The sequence below is a fragment of the Bombina bombina genome, chromosome 11 (genome assembly GCF_027579735.1).
Source record: "Bombina bombina isolate aBomBom1 chromosome 11, aBomBom1.pri, whole genome shotgun sequence".
NCBI lineage: Eukaryota > Metazoa > Chordata > Amphibia > Anura > Bombinatoridae > Bombina > Bombina bombina.
This window is the reverse complement of record NC_069509.1, coordinates 107,216,644-107,234,862: the sequence shown is the minus strand read 5'-3', so window position 1 is coordinate 107,234,862 and position 18,219 is coordinate 107,216,644. Positions and strand designations below refer to the sequence as shown.

General features: G+C 40.6%; 1 protein-coding gene across 1 annotated transcript in view; it reads right to left on the bottom strand.

The window, feature by feature from the left end:
- The window catches only part of ADAP1 (ArfGAP with dual PH domains 1), a 1,315,539-nt gene that overhangs the window by 330,121 nt on the left and 967,199 nt on the right, over positions 1-18,219 (bottom strand). The window contains exon 6 of the mRNA XM_053695288.1: positions 12,083-12,229. Coding sequence (XP_053551263.1) covers positions 12,083-12,229 — 147 coding nt within the window. The remainder of the gene's footprint in view (positions 1-12,082; positions 12,230-18,219) is intronic.

Below are 18,219 nucleotides of genomic sequence, written 5' to 3'. Positions count from 1 at the left end.
GGTTTGGTTTGTGAAGCATTACCCTCTTGTCTAGAGGCTGCAGAGTTGGAGGCCGGTCCGTTCCTGAAATTGCGAAAGGAACGAAAATTAGACTTATTCTTGGCCTTGAAAGGCCTATCTTGTGCGAGGGCGTGGCCCTTACCCCCGGTGATGTCTGAGATAATCTCTTTCAATTCTGGCCCAAAAAGGGTTTTACCCTTGAAAGGGATATTAAGCAATTTTGTCTTGGAAGATACATCCGCTGACCAAGACTTTAGCCAGAGCGCTCTGCGCGCCACAATTGCAAACCCTGAATTTTTTGCCGCTAATCTAGCTAACTGCAAAGCGGCATCTAAAATAAAGGAATTAGCTAACTTAAGTGTGTGAATTCTGTCCATAACCTCCTCATACGGAGTCTCTCTACTGAGCGACTTTTCTAGTTCCTCGAACCAGAACCACGCTGCTGTAGTGACAGGAATAATGCACAAAATAGGTTGCAGGAGGTAACCTTGCTGTACAAAAATCTTTTTAAGCAAACCCTCCAATTTTTTATCCATAGGATCTTTGAAAGCACAATTATCCTCGATAGGAATAGTAGTGCGCTTGGCTAGTGTAGAAACTGCCCCCTCGACCTTAGGGACTGTCTGCCATAAGTCCTTTCTGGGGTCGACCATAGGAAATAATTTCTTAAATATAGGAGGGGGGACAAAAGGTATGCCGGGCTTCTCCCACTCCTTATTCACTATGTCCGCCACCCGCTTGGGTATAGGAAAAGCGTCGGGGTGCACCGGAACCTCTAGGAACTTGTCCATCTTGCACAATTTTTCTGGAATGACCAGGTTGTCACAATCATCCAGAGTAGATAGCACCTCCTTAAGCAGTGCGCGGAGATGCTCTAATTTAAATTTAAATGTCACAAAATCAGGTTCTGCCTGCTGAGAAATTCTACCTGAATCAGAAATTTCCCCATCTGACAAAACCTCCCTCATGGCCACTTCAAATTGGTGTGAGGGTATGACAGAGCAATTATCATCAGCGCCCTCCTGCTCTACAGTGTTTAAAACAGAGCAATCGCGCTTTCTCTGAAATGCAGGCATTTTGGATAAAATATTTGCTATGGAGTTATCCATTACTGCCGTCAATTGTTGCATAGTAACAAGCATTGGCGCGCTAGAAGTACTAGGGGTCTCCTGCGTGGGCAAAACTGGTGTAGACACAGAAGGAGATGATGTAGAACTATGTCTACTCCCTTCATCTGATGAATCATCTTGGACAACTTTACTATCTGTGGCAGTACTGTCCTTACTTTGTTTGGACGCTATGGCACAATTATCACACAATTTTGATGGGGGAGACACATTGGCTTCCATACATACAGAACATAGTTTATCTGAAGGCACAGACATGTTAAACAGGCTTAAACTTGTCAATAAAGTACAAAAACCGTTTTAAAACGAAACCGTTACTGTCTCTTTAAATTTTAAACAGGGCACACTTTATTACTGAATATGTGAAAAACTATGAAGGAATTGTTCAAATTTAACCAAATTTTCACCACAGACCTTTAACCCTTAAAATGAGGAAACCGGAGCCGGTTACAGTTTTAACCCCTCTACAGTCCCAGCTACAGCCTTTACTGCGACTTTACCAAACCCAGGGGGGTATACGATACCAAATGAAGCCTTCTAGGAACCTTTTCAACTACTTTCAGACCCACACACATGCAGCTGCATGTCCTGCTCTCAAAAGTAACTGAAAATGAGGCTCTGCCTACTACAGGGAAGGCCCTTCCTGACTGGGAAGGTGTCTAAACCAGTGCCTGACGTAAAAAAAACGTTCCCCAAAGTTTATAAAGTGTGAATTTCAACCTCAAGCTGTATAAAATGCCCAAATAAAGCAATCGATCTAGCCCATAAAAGTGTCTACCAGTTTTATAGCCCAAATTAAGCCCTTTATTCTGTTTGAGACTAAGAAAATGGCTTACCGGTCCCCATGAGGGGAAATGACAGCCTTCCAGCATTACACAATCTTGTTAGAAATATGGCTAGTCATACCTTAAGCAGAAAAGTCTGCCAACTGTTTCCCCCAACTGAAGTTATCTCATCTCAACAGTCCTATGTGGAAACAGCAAACGATTTTAGTTACTGCTGCTAAAATCATATTCCTCTCACAAACAGAACTCTTCATCTTTTTCTGTTTCAGAGTAAATAGTACATACTAGCACTATTTTAAAATAACAAACTCTTGATAGTAGAATAAAAAACTACAACTAAACACCACATACTCTTCACCATCTCCGTGGAGATGCTGCTTGTTCAGCGGCAAAGAGAATGACTGGGGTGGGCGGAGCCTAGGAGGGACTATATGGACAGCTTTTGCTGTGCTCTTTGCCATTTCCTGTTGGGGAAGAGAATATTCCCACAAGTTATGGATGACGCCGTGGACCGGACACACCAATGTTGGAGAAAAGGAAGAAGTCTTTTAGATCCCAAATAGAATATTTTAATATTGGGCATTCACGGAAAAAACTTAGTCAGCATTTGCGGCATTAACGATAATAACGAGAATATCTCATTCGATCATCAATAATGAGAATATCACATCAGACTGCTGTTAGTGCTAAAATAAAAGAAGCAGACATTTGTCAGTCATATATATAAAATATCGGTATTTAGATGGAAAATCAAAAATACTAAAGAGATCACAGGAAGCATCCCAGAGATGCAATGGGGTAAACAGGAAAAGGCGGCCCCTTTCAAAATTGGCGCCAAAATAGCACCAATTGTATCATTGAATGTGGGGGACTAATTTAGGCTTAATGCCTCCTAAATGACAGAAACTATACTTTATCCCCTGTCATAGAGCCTGCTGATCAGTTTGGAGTAGGTGCTTGATGTGCTTTGCTGTATGCGGTCAGAATTGCTAACTGAGGCCTAACTGGAAGCTGCGATGATCATGGAGGAACACCACATGACTGTATGGGCCCTCTTTGATTACTACGATAACAAGCTAATGAGCCGACTAGACAGGCTTATTCAACTCAGCCAACCTCTTGGTGTGAGGCGGGATGCCGTTAGCCTTACTGAAGAAGAGAACCTAATAGCCAAGAGTGAAGCTGTTGCTCCGGGAACTTCTGCCTGTCATTTCTTATTGGAAACGGCCGCTCACCTAGACGCTCCCCTAGCTCCCGCCTGCAGCGATCACCTATTATATACCTCTGACCGAGGAGACCCGATCGATACTCAGGAGCATAGGGGAGTTCCTGCCTGTCAGCAAGGTGCGGAAATCGCAGGAGACATTGACGGTGAGGCTCTCAGAGAGCTGAGCGATGGGCCCGTGAGTATGTGTGGCCAGAAACTTGCTACTCCAACGTCGTATGGTTCTGACAGGAGGCCCCTTGTCCCCCACTATCCCGATGCTCCGTTGAACATTTGTCCCTTTACACTAACTTACGTGCAAGTTCCCCACGATCTTTGGAGTCATTGTGGGGCTATGTATCAGCAGAACTGTACTTGCAGGAAAACTGGCGTGGGCTGAGCTTACATGTCATCTCTGAGACTTCGCACAGATGCCCTAGCGATAAAAATATACCCTTGCTTAACATATGCAGTGACTCTTAATGCTCCTCTCTCCTACTTTATGATGGCAACATTGCCTGAGACTATACTAGGGAGATCTTTTGTGTAATTTAAAGACAAGATAGATGTCCATATAATACACACCTCAGTGACATTCTGTGCTGCAAATATGTTCTTTTACTGGGGTTTCTGCTGCTTGGTTCCAATGCATAACTGACTAGTTAACTAAACTAGTTAATCCTGTTAGCCCCCTCCTGAGAGTGTGTGATGCTGGGGAAGAGAGTGGTTCCATCAAAATAATACTTGGGTAACATGGCCTGTACAAAGAATGGGACTCCATTACCAGTCTTAGATCTGCCCCCCCTCTCCCCTCCTCTCCCTCCCCTTCCCTCTCCCCGTCCCCTCTCCCCCCCACCCCTCTTCCCCCTTCCCTCTCCTCCTTTCCCCCATCCCTCTCTTCCTTCCCCCCATCCCTCTCTCCCCTCTCCCCTCTTCCCTCCATCTCTCTCCCCTTTCCCCCCTTCCCCCATCTCTTCCCCCTCTCCCCCTCCTCTTTCCCCTTTTTTTTTTTTTTTTTTTTTTTTTTTTCCCCTCCTCCTCCTCCCCCCTCTTCCTCCCCCCTCCTCCTCCCCTCCTCCTCCCCCACCCCCCTCTCCCCCCTCCTCCCCCCCTTCTTCCCTCCCTCTCCCCCCCTTCTCTCTCTCCCTTCCCCCCCTCTCCCCCTTCCCCCCTTCTTTACTCCCCTCTCTTCCCCCTTCTCCCCCCTTCTTTACCCCCCTTTTTTTTTTTTCTTAACCCCTTCCCCTTCCTCTACCCCTTCCATCTCCCTCCCCCCCCCTACCAATTGTGTAGTAAAGGGATAACTAGCTTATCCTCTATGCTCCCTTTTGGCAGAGTTGTGCAGTCTCTGCCCTGTTCGTAGAGTCATTGCCAGAGTTTGTACCTATATAAGTGTAAAAATTGGCTCTTCGGATGTTAAGCTTTATTATGAATGTCATTCTGTGTTTAATGTTTATTGACTGCTTATTACTACAGGTTTCGTATAACTGTTAGCTCACTTATATTTCCAACATATAGATTAGAACTATTGGTGGGTTGTCTAAGGTTCAGAAATTCTGGAGCGTCCAACATATATGTTTCTCAGGTAATTTGTAAGGTGAGGTCTTGGGGGTGCACTGATGCAGCTGTTATAGAGGTGCTTTACTGAAAGTTAACAGAGGTATAGGTAACTTTGAACGGCAAATTTAGTATATATGGCTAACCGTGGGGGGACCACCGATTTCTTTGCTGGCATGATATAGCCAGGCTTGTTAAGATTATTAGCCTCCGACTAGACTTATTTAGCAATTTTCCACTACCTACCCGCTATGGTGCTATAATTATTTAATCACCCCCAAGTGACTGCAGAGTTCTGTAGCCCAGTTTACCTCATATTTTTTGCTAGGTTGCAAACCTTCTTGAGACTTCAACCTTTAGTTTTTTTTTTTCCTTAATCTTAATGTTCTTATACCACTTGTATGTCTGTGAGTTACTAATCTTTCTTATATATTAGTACTTAAACTTATATGTAGTGCAGTCCCTACAGTCTTATTTCTCTGACACAGTAATAGATATCGGTAATATTCAATGTTGTTTCATTTAATTTTATCATCTCCTTCAATTTTGCCCCTAAGTTCTTGGACTTTCCCGTGGTCCTAGTTGTCATAGGAAGGAGTATGTCAGTGTAGGCCCCGATTTGGCCTATACTATCCAAAAGCCCTCTGAGTAGTACATTTAATTTATAGAGGTCCAAAAGTGGCCCCAGCTATCTTTGAGGGAAAAGAGGGTGATTCTGAGTTTGCTCTTCAGCTGTTGTGCATCTGTTTTATATCTCAACTTGGGAATACTCTGTGAATGTTCTGATAAGAGATTTTTCCCTACATTCGTTCTTATGTATTTGTTTATGTTCTTGATACTTATCTTGTCAGATGCTATGTGTCATGTGCCTGTTGAGGCAAACTGTTTTTTTTTGTCCTGGAAATTGTACATTCCCTCAATAAAAAAAGATTTAAACAAAAAAAATAGCACCAATTGTTTTCATTCTTACCATATTTAAGCTCCCAGATTGTAATTCACAGTATAGTCTTGAGAAAGGCCTAGTCTAGGCCGAAACGCGTTGGCATACTGGTGAGCTTGATTTCAATATCATTATTGTCTATTATATACAGTATTGCACTATTGTTTTCTCTTTTATTCCCTTTTAGGTTTTTTAATGATGTTACTGTTTGTTATGGATCTTTGATGTCAGAACTTTTTGACTTTGCCCATGCTGCTTTAGCTGTTTTTTGCTTTCTACTTTTTATTATCTTTTAACCGTTCACATATTTTTATATATATCCACGTTTGACTTTGTGTTGCTTTTTGTATATGTGGTTATTCACAAGGAAGTCTGGATGATACATCACTGCTATTATTTTTGTATTATTTTTGCATTGTAACACAATTTTTGGATTTTTTCTGATTTTTTTTGGATTTTTTCTGAATTGTTTGCACTTCACCTCACACCATTGCCATCATTTGAGGATACACCGATGGATACACGTGAACTTTTTCAGCACTAACTGGATTTTGTTTTTTATTTGAACCTATTACTTGGACACTCTTATTATTTGGACACTCTTTTGTTTTAAGCTTTTGCACATATTTTATATTTTACATCTTTATGCATTTAGAGGTTTATATTGTAATTCCCACGATGCTCTTGTACTCAGTACATGCCTTCTAATACTAGGCGACTACTGTAGACTTCTTTTAGTTATACATGGATCCATGTTTCTAATTTAACTGATTTTACTAGTGTTGTTGTATAAATGTTATGCATTAAACTGTACTAAGTTTTTAGCCTAGCCTATTTAGCTAATTTAGCGCTTACTCTCTCCGTTTTCAAAGGTGGATTATTAGCACCATCAGGATTCATGGCCTTTGCGTAATGTCAGGGTGCCAGGAATCAGACTGAGACGAGAAGTGCAAAAATAATCACACCTTTATTAATAGCAAAAAATAATAAAAAGTCCACAAGTCAAATAACAAGCCAGGAGTCAAAACCAGAGCTGGTAGTCAGAGAGCCGAGTCAGGAGCCAAAGCGAATAGTCAGACGAGCCGGAATCAGGAACAAGGAAAACAGCAGAGTCAGGAACAAGCCAGGGATCAGGAACCAGGAAGGACGTCAGGCAGCCAGGTAAAACACAGGAACTCTCACAAACAGGTCTGAGACAACGCAAAGGAAAAGCATTCTGAACAGAGGCCCTTTAAATAATAAGTGATGACATCACAATTCTGAGACTGCATCCTGTCTCACATGGATGACGTACACCAGTCTGGCCATAAAAGGAAGTGCAGGAAATGAGCAGCATCCTCCACAATGCACCAGAGTTCAGCAAGAGAGGTGAGTAAAATGGCTGCCAGCAGCACATGGCAAACAAAACAGGGAAAAACAGGGCATCTTCTATCTTCATTCCAGCGGCGTCTTCTATCTTCATCCCGGCGGCGCAAAGCGGGTCCATCCTGAAGACATCTGGCACGGAGCATCCTCTTCATATGAGTCAGGTTTTTTATTTTGGGTGTTGGTTGGGTGGTGGGTTTTACTGTTGGGGGGTCTTTGTATTTTTTTTACAGGTAAAACATAATTTATGTAAGAACTTACCTGATAAATTCATTTCTTTCATATTGGCAAGAGTCCATGAGCTAGTGACGTATGGGTTATAAAATTCTACCAGGAGGGGCAAAGTTTCCCAAACCTCAAAATGCCTATAAATACACCCTCACCACACCCACAATTCAGTTTAACGAATAGCCAATTAGTAGGGTGATAAGAAAGGAGTAAAAAGCATCAACAAAAGGAATTTGGAAATAATTGTGCTTTATACAAAAAATAACCACCATAAAAAGGGTGGGCCTCATGTGTCAGGGTGCCAGGAATCAGACTGAGACGAGAAGTGCAACAATAATCACACCTTTATTAATAGCAAAAAATAATAAAAAGTCCACAAGTCAAATAACAAGCCAGGAGTCAAAACCAGAGCTGGTAGTCAGACGAGCCGAGTCAGGAGCCAAAGCGAGTAGTCAGACGAGCCGGAATCAGGAACAAGGAAAACAGCAGAGCCAGGAACAAGCCAGGGATCAGGAACCAGGAAGGACGTCAGACAGCCAGGTAAAACACAGGAACTCTCACAAACAGGCCTGAGACAATGCCAAGGCAAAGAATACTGAACAGAGGCCCTTTAAATAATAAGTGATGACATCACAATTCTGAGACTGCATCCTGTCTCACATGGATGATGTACACCAGTCTGGCCATAAAAGGAAGTGCAGGAAATGAGCAGCATCCCCCACAATGCACCAGAGTTCAGCAAGAGAGGTGAGTAAAATGGCTGCCAGCAACACATGGCAAACAAAACAGGGAAAAAACCCTGACATCATGGACTCTTGCCAAAATGAAAGAAATGAATTTATCAGGTAAGTTCTTACATAAATTATGTTTTCTTTCATGTAATTAGCAAGAGTCCATGAGCTAGTGAGGTATGGGATAGGAATACATAAGATGTGGAACTCCACGCAAGAGTCACTAGAGATGGAGGGATAAAAATAAAAACAGCCATTTTCCACTGAAAAAATAATCCACAACCCAAAATATAAGTTTAATCTTTAAATGACAAGAAAAAATTAAAACATCAGCAGAAGAATCAAACTGAAACAGCTGCCTGAAGAACTTTTCTACCAAAAACTGCTTCTGAAGAAGCAAATACAGGTATACCCCGCTTATACAGCGGGTTAGGGACCGGAACCCCGCTGTAAAGTGAAAACCGCCTTAAAGTGAGTCAAGGCATTTTTCACTTGTTTTTCACTTGCCAGTGTGTTTAAAAGCTTAAAAACATGTTTGAAATAACATACATAGGTGTGCAATAGTGCTAAGTTTAGTTTAACACTAGCACAACACAGTACACTACTGTATTCAGTTATGCAGACAGTAGAAAGGGATACATATACTGTATACAGGTACAGTACAGTACAATATTTAGTACAACACAGTGGTATGTGCTTTATTGCTTACCTTTGCTTATGATTCATCATCTGAGTCTTCAATGCAAATCAGTTTTGAAGGTGGAGAACTTGATAAAGATTCATCAGGTCTTGATGTTGAAGGTGATGATGATGGCTGTGGGACTTTATTAAAATTTGATAGCAAAGAGGTTTGCTTCATGGACTGACGCTTCCTTTCTCGAAGTATTTCTTTATAACATGCAATTCCATTTGACACAATTTTATTAACTGAAGAACTTCTATCAAAATTGCCATCAATCTGCTCCAAACCTGCCAAACCCTTTTCAATTAAACTGACATATCCCTCTAATTCTTTTGTTGGCATTTCCCTAATGCAAACTGGGTCTTCATCAGTAGAACCATCAGTTTCAAGAAACAGTCTTCTTTGCTCTTCAATCATAATCAAATCTTCATCTGTCAATGGCTGGTCATGAGATGCAAGTAATTCTGTAACATCTTCAGGCTCCACTTCTAGTTCCAGTTGTCTAGCCATGTCCACAACGCTAGCATTGACTTCCTCTACCGAAGTCTCATCATCCATAAAGGTGGGGATTAGCTTTTTCCACACACGTCTCAATGCTGATTCTGAAACTTCATTCCAGGAATCTTTAATTGCTTTAATAGCATCTAGAATTGTAAATCCTTTCCAGAAGGCTTTTAATTTGTTCTGTGTAGCACCATCAGATGCATCGCTATCTAAGGCAGTTATAGCAGCAGTAAATGTCTTCTTCAAATAATATGCTTTGAAGGTTGCAATCACTCCCTGATCCATAGGCTGAAGAATATATGTGGTGTTTGCAGGCAAGAAAACAACTTGAATCTCATTGTACATTTCCATTAAAGCTTGTGGGTGAGAAGGTGCATTGTCAGTAAGCATTAAAGTTTTAAAAGGATTTTTTTTTTCCTTGCAGTAGGCTTCAACTGTGGGTTAAAAAAAGCTGTAAACCATGTTGTAAATAGACTTGCAGTCATCCAGACTTTAGTGTTTGATTTGTAGTAAACAGGCAGGCTAGATTTAGCATAGTTTTTCAGAGCCCTCGGATTCTCAGAATGATAGATCATCATAGGCTTCAGCTTCAAATCACCAGCTGCATTAGCACCTAAAAGCAGTGTTAGTCGATCCTTTGCAGCTTTGAATCCTGGCATTAACTTTTCCTCCTTTGCAATGAATGTCCTAGATGGCATTTTTTCCCAGAAAAGGCCTGTTTCATCAACGTTAAATATTTGCTGTGTGGTGTAACCACCATCTTCTATAATTTTAGCCAGCTCTTCTGGAAAAGCCTCTGCAGATTCAACATCTACACTAGCTGCTTCCCCTTGCACTTTAATGTTGTGCAGATGACTTCTTTCCTTAAACCTGTTAAACCAACCTCTGCTAGCTTCAAAATTTTCATCTTTAGCACTCTCACCTCTTTCAGTCTTCATTGCATTAAACAAGGATAGTGCCTTGCTTTGAATAATGGCTTGGCTTAAAGGCACATTGTGGCAGCTTCTCCATTTCAGCAATAAGGTTGTCTCTCTTGCGAATCACTTTTGTGTGCACTGGAGTAGCACTTTTTACTTATTTTAAGTATTTTTCTTTAGCGTTCACTACTGTGCTAACTGTTTGGCGAGCCAAACATAACTTGCGGCCCATATCTGAGTTGGACATGCTTGCTCACTCATTCCATAGGCCACCCAGCACCTAGTACCACTGCACCAGCGGTAGTTCAGTCCCTGCAGGTATTCCAATAACTTGTGCTAGCTGCTATATAGCCTGTGTGAGAGGCATAATGAGGTATTACATTTACTTGAGGAGGATTCATCATCAGCTCTATGAAGGGTTTTTCAGGTGTCCTGTGTTCAACCGGACAGTAAGGGGCGGAACTACCATTGGTGCAGCAGGTACAGTGGCACCGGGGCCCAAGGGATTGGGGGTCCCCATAGCAGACAGTCTATAAATATTCTTCTGCAGAATGTATACAATGCTAATACAGGGGAGCCTTTTATCAGTGCAGGTTGCTGGTGTAGCTAACCATTTATCTATCTATCTATCTATCTATCTATCTATCTATCTATCTATCTATCCTAAAAATCATTATTACAAAGTTACCTTTTGAGAGGCCTGAAAAAAATGTTGAACCATGGCCCTCTGTTGAGTAGGTCCTGCTAGTATTTTAGCAGGCTGTACAGTAAAATCTTCACAAAAATACTGGACACTTAAATGAGCACATTTTTAAGTTCCTGAGTGTTAGCTAAATGTAAAAGGCCTTCTACATTTAATGCAGTAAACATATGGAGCAGAAAGAAGTGAGGGCCAGTCCTCTCTCTCTCTCTCTCTCTCTCTCTCTCTCTCTCTCTCTATATATATATATATATATATATATATATATATATATACACAGGTAGCCCTCAGTTTACGCCGGGGTTAGGTTCCAGAAGGAATGGTTGTAAATCGAAACCGTTGTAAATTGAAACCCAGTTTATAATGTAAGTCAATGGGAAGTGAGGGAGATAGGTTCCAGGCCCCTCTCAAAATTGTCATAAGTAACACCTAATACATTATTTTTAAAGCTTTGAAATGAAGACTTTAAATGCTAAACAGCATTATAAACCTAATAAAATAATCACACAACACAGAATATATAATTAAACTAAGTAAAATGAACAAATACATTTGCTAAACAGCATTATAAACGTAATAAAATAATCACACAACACAGACTTCACTTGCATTTTTCTGCAAACAGTTCTTTCTATGCATTCCAATCTGAACTGATTTATAGACAGGAAGATCTTGTTCCTTTGAAATCTGCTCGATAGCTCAGGTCTGATTAAACTGATTATTTTCAGTTTGCTTGGCTTTGCTGCAACCCAAGCGGACAGCTCCACCTACTGGCTGTTTTAATAAATGCACTGCTTCTCAATGCTTTTCAATATCAATCACATGACTGGAAAAAAAGGTTGTTATTCTGAAACGGTGTAAATTGAACCGTTGTAAAACGAGGGCCACCTGTATATAGTAGAAAGCAAAGTGCACTCCAATGGGAATCTTTTTTCAAATCAAGTCACTTTATTGTGAACATTTTCGGACCTACAGGTTCGTCCTCAGACAAAAGCAGTGTACACTGTTTTTGTCTGAGAACGGACCAGTAGGTCCCAGAACATTCAGAAAAAAGTGACTGGATTTGATAAAAGATTCCCATTGAAGTGCACTTTGGTTTCTACTATTGATTCCTGTTTGCTGCACCCTGGGTTGTTGCTTATACACGTCTGGAGTGCGATCTGTTTGGATATATATATATATATATATATATATATATATGTATACATATTTACACACAAGCATATACACATACATATTTACACATAAGCATGTACACATACATAAATACATACACAAACATACATACATACATATATTCTATATTTATATAGTTAACTATTTCTCCCTTCAAGGTACTTACCTTCCCATCTTCGTGGTACACAAAAATATTTCTAGTGCTGTTATCTTTTAAATAAGTAATTTGTAGGCCGTTTGGGTTCCCTATTTTTGTTGGCTGGAACGTAGCATTTATATGCTCAATCTTCATAACTGCTTTGGGCTCTCTTGCCTGGAAAATAGATTTAGATAAAGCACTGAATGCTGAGAGACAATCACTTTCCAATTAAATTATCATTTAAAATGTAAAAAGCTTTTTTGTTTTTTTCTTACATAATAACACATAGCATGATGATGCATATAATATACTAAAACTGCCGGAAACACTTTAGTGCAACATTATGTGTAGGATTAATAGAAACAAAACATATGGGGAATGGACACAGATTTTATTTTTAGTCTCTGTTTGTTACTCGAAATACATTTAAGACTGTCTAGTACAAAATTAAGGGGACAGTAAACACTTTCGGGTAGATTACGAGTTGTATGTTAGGGTTAAAAAGCAGCGTTGAGAGGTCCCAACATTGCTTTTTAACGCCCGCTGGTATTACGAGTCTTGCAGGCACGGGTGTACCACTCACTTTTTTGGCCAGACTCGGAAATACCGCAAATCCACTTACGTCAATTGCGTATCCTATATTTTCAATGGGACTTGCATAGCGCCGGTATTACGAGTCTGACCAAAAGTGAGCGGTACATCCTCTCCTGTCAAGACCGGTACCGCATTTAAAAGTCAGTAGTTAAGAGTTTTACACTACAACGCCGTAGCAACTAAAGTGCTAAAAAGTACACTAACACCCATAAACTACCTATTAACCCCTAAACCGAGGCCCCCCCACATCTCAAACACTAAAATACATTTTTTAACCCCTAATCTGCCGAACCGGACATCGCTGACACTATAATAAATATATTTAACCCCTAAACCGCCGCACTCCCGCATCCCAAACACTAACACCTAGATTTAGAGTTTTGCGGCCAAAGGGGTGCGTTAGCTACGCGTCTTTTTTTTCTAGCGCTGCTTCTAAACAACGCTGGTATTGAGAGTTCTCTGAAGGGCTGCGTTAGGCTCCAAAAAGGAAGCGTTGAGACGAATTTACCGCCACTTCAACCCTCAATACCAGTGTTGCTTGCGGTAGCGGCTAGCTGGAAAAACGTGCTCGTGCACGATTCCCCCATAGGAAACAATGGGGCAGTTTGGGCTGAAAAAAAACCTAAAGCAGCATTCAGCTCCTAACGCAGCCCCATTGTTTCCTATGGGGAAACACTCTCTAAGTCTGCACCTAACACCCTAACATGAACCCCGAGTCTAAACACCCCACCCAAGCCTTACACTTATTAACCCCTAATCTGCCGCCCCCGCTATCGCTGACACCTGCATTACACAATTAACCCCTAATCTGCCGCTCTGTACACCGCCGCAACCTACATTATACCTATGTACCCTTAATCTGCTGCCCCTAACATCGCCGACACCTATATTATATTTATTAACCCCTAATCTGCCCCCCCCCCAACATCACCGCTACCTAACTACACTTATTAACCCCTAATCTGCCGACCGGACCTCGCCGCCACTCTAATAAATGTATTAACCCCTAAACAGCCGCAGTCCCGCCTCGCAAACACTAGAATAAATATAATTAACCCCTAATCTGCCCTCCCTAACATCGCCGCCACCTAACTTCAAGTATTAACCCCTAATCTGCCAACCGGACCTCGCCGCTACTATAATAAATGTATTAACCCCTACAGCTAAGTCTAACCCTAACACCCCCCTAAATTAAATATAATTTTAATCTAACTAAATAAATTATATATTATTAACTAAAGTCTTCCTATTTAAAACTAAATACTTACCTGTAAAATAAACCCTAAACTAGCTACAATATAACTAATAATTATATTGTATCTATTTTAGGATTTATATTTATTTTACAGGCAACTTTGTATTTATTTTAACTAGGTACAATAGCTATTAAATAGTTATTAACTATTTAATAGCTACCTAGTTAAAATAATTACCAAATTACCTGTAAAATAAAACCTAACCTAAGTTACAATTAAACCTAACACTACACTATCAATAAATTAATTAAATAAATTAACTACAAGTACCTACAATTAAATAAACTAAACTAAATTAAAAAACAAACAAACACTAAATTACAAAAAATAAAAAACGATTACAAGAAGTTTAAGCTAATTACAACTACTTTAAGCCCCCTAATAAAATAACAAAGCCCCCCAAAATAAAAAAAATGTGCCTACCCTAATCTAAATTAAAAAAGTTAACAGCTCTATTACCAGCCCTTAAAAGGGCTTTTTGCGGGGCATGCCCCAAAGAAATCAGCTCTTTTGCCTGTAAAAAAAAACACAATACCACCCCCAAACATTACAACCCGATGGACCAAAAGAGGACATCCGGAGTGTCAGAAGTCTTCATCCTATCCGGGAAGAAGAGGACATCCGGACCGGCAGACATCTTCATCCAAGCGGCATCTTCTATCTTCATCCATCCGGAGCGGAGCCATCTTCTTCCAGCCGACGCGGATCCATCCTTCTTCCCCGACGCCTACTTGCCGAATGAAGGTTCCTTTAAATGACGTCATCCAAGATGGCGTCCCTCGAATTCCGATTGGCTGATAGGATTCTATCAGCCAATCGGAATTAAGGTAGGAAAAATCTGATTGGCTGATTGAATCAGCCAATCAGATTGAGCTTGCATACTATTGGCTGATCGGAACAGCCAATAGAATGCGAGCTCAATCTGATTGGCTGATTGGATCAGCCAATCCGATTGAACTTAAATCTGATTGGCTGATTCAATCAGCCAATCAGATTTTCCTACCTTAATTCCGATTGGCTGATAGAATCCTATCAGCCAATCGGAATTCGAGGGACGCCATCTTGGATGACGTCATTTAAAGGAACCTTTATTCAGCGAGTAGGCGTCGGGGAAGAAGGATGGATCCGCGTTGGCTGGAAGAAGATGGCTCCGCTCCGCTCCGGATGGATGAAGATAGAAGATGCCGCTTGGATGAAGATGTCTGCCGGTCTGGATGTCCTCTTCTGCCCGGATAGGATGAAGACTTCTTCTTTTTTGGTCTAGGCGTAGGTTAAAATTACTAACCCCTAATCTGCCGTAACATCGCCGCCACCTACCTACATTTATTAACCCCTAATCTGCCAACCCCAACGTCGCCGCCACTATATTAAAGTTATTAACCCCTAAACCTAAGTCTAACCCTAACCCCCATAACAAATATAATTTAAATAAATCTAAATAAAATTACTATAATCAACTAAATAATTCCTATACAAAACTAAATACTTGTCCAAATATATAGATAATTTTTTGCATTGGTGAAAAAGACTAGAGCTTATCTTAAGGACACTGTAGACGTCATAAACAAATATGAAGGGACCCAATGGAGACAAAATTACCACTGGGTCACATGCGACGTATCCGCATTATACACTAGCATTCCACACGATAAAGGAATAGCTGTCATTAGAGAGGAATGTTCAAATAGTGAACTTGAGGAGAAACAAGTAGAATTTATAGTAAATAGTATTCACTTTATACTCACCCACAACTATTTTCTATTCGAGGGAAAATTCTATAAACAAATCCAGGGCACAGTGATGGGGACTACTTTTGCTAATCTTTTTATGTCCAACTTTGAAAATAAAAAAATCTGGACTAATATCCTTTCATGGAGAATCTAGTACAATATCATCGTTTTATAGACGACATAATAATAATTTGGCAAGGAACATCTGATGATATTAATACATTTGTAGAATATATGAACAATAATTCATATAATCTTAAATTCACACACTCCGCATCGAAAGACAAAATAGATTTTTTAGACCTAACATTATTCAGTGACACAGTAAATAATAAGGTAGTGGTAAAAAATTTCAGGAAAAGCACTGACAGAAATGGTCTACTGAATGCCCGCAGTGGACATTTAAAAAAATGGAAAGACAACATCCCCCTGGGGCAATACCAGCGAATTAGACAAATTGCACAAGAAAAGAAGACTTTTTAATAGAAGCTGAAATTTTAACATCAAAGTTCGAAGAAAAGGGGTATAGCAAACACCTGTTAGAAACTACAAAATCTAAAGTAGAAGGTATGGATAGAAATTCCCTTATTAATATTAAGCGAACAAACAAACAGGACACTAATAGGCTAAACAAAGACAATAATCCTAAATTCATAACAAAATTTAACAGTAAACATGGAAACATTAAAAAAATTATTAAAAAACACTGGCAGGTACTGATCATGTATTGAAAACGTGTTAAAGTGAGAATCCAGAAATTTTATTTAGGAAGAATAAAGATCTTAAAAATATGCTGGCACCAACAAAACTAAGAACAGAAAAGGATAAATGTAACAACTTAGTTCAAGGAGATAAAAATAAGAATGGTACATTTAAGTGTAAAACTAAAAACTGTGTAATGTGCCCACACCTTAAATTAGGAAATAATGTGTTTTACAGCTCAGATAAATCTAAAAAATTATATGTCAATAATAAATGTACGTGCCTTAGTACCTATGTTGTTTACCAATTAAAGTGCAAATGTAATTTAATTTACATAGGGCACATGACAAGAAAAGTTAAATATCGGTTTAAAGAACATTTAACAAACATAGAAAAAAATTTAGACACTCACAGTGTGCCAGTACATTTTAAAATTGCACATAATCCTATACTATAAAAGGCCAAGTGTGTTTGTCCGCAGCTGTCATGCGCAGTAGAGACAGCACGAGGACAAACACACCTGACCTTAGATTCCCTACCTGATCTGCCGACTGCCGCAATTAGAAGTGGGCATGACCGAGTGTGCGCGGGGGCGTGGCCTAGCGCGGAGGTCCGTGAATGGGGCGGGGCCTAGCACAAAGGTTTGTGGCGGGGGCGGGGCCGTGAAAGGCCGTGGAGAGAGCTCAAACAGCTCAAAAGAGGGAGAGAGAGAGATCAAGAGAGGAGAAAGAGACAGGGGGAGAGGGAGAGAGAGGGGAGATGGAGAGGGAGAGAGAGGGGATATTTGGAGAGAGAGGGGGGGAGATAGAGAGAGAGGGGAGAGAGAGAGGGGAGAGGAGAGAGAGGAGGTGTGGCCTAGTGTGGAGGTCCATGAAGGGGACGGGGCCTAGCACAAAGGTCCGTGAAGGGGGCGTGGCCGGGGGAGAGAGAGAGGGGAGAGAGAGAGAGGAGAGAGAGAGGGGAGAGAGAGGAGAGAGAGAGGGGGGAGAGAGAGGGGTGAGAGAGAGGGGAGAGACAGAGGGGAGAGAGAGAGAAAGAAAGAGGGGAGAGAGAGAGGAGCGAGAGAGAGGGGAGAGAGAGGAGCGAGAGAGAGGGGAGCGAGAGAGAGGGGAGAGAGAGAGGAGCTAGAGAGAGGGGAGAGAGAGAGGGGGGAGAGAGGGGGAGAGAGAGAGAGAGGGGGAGAGAGAGAGAGGGGAGAACAAGTATTACTATATTATTTTCTCTTTATTCATTGATAAAGTAAAATGTTACTATAGGGATTGTTCCTGATCTGCTGTAAGCGGTGAGGAGTATCTTAACACATACCCTCTCTCATCTCTGTATACTTGTGTCTTTTATTTTTGCCTTTTTAAACGCGTTTTTTAAAGATTTTTAAGTATTTTACTGATGTTAATATTTAATATTTATTATTATATATTTTATTATGTATTATTTTTATATAACATATAGAAATAATAGGAATTTAATATTATGTTGATTTTAAAAAGGTATAGCAAACTAATTATTCTGTACACAATGGGTTAATGTGTCACATGTGTGTTTTACAGCCTATTTAAGGGGCATCTCCCATAATGCCGTATACTCTTGAAAAAAGTGTCTAGTGGAGACACAAAACGTACGTCGAGTTTTTGCAGTTTGTGCTTTTTATATATAAGGATCTACAAGTGTTTCTGTGAGGCTATTACCTCCACATATGATGCGAGAGGTCTAATGAGCTGAGAAAACGTATTGTATCCTAAGTCTGTACTTTTATTTATACTATTAAAGTTTTTACCGTGATACACGGATTAAATATCCCCAGCCTGGTATTGTTTATTTCCTCTATGGAGAGGTGAGAGACATACATTGGAGAACGGAGCTGAGCTGTCTGACAGCCTACGCG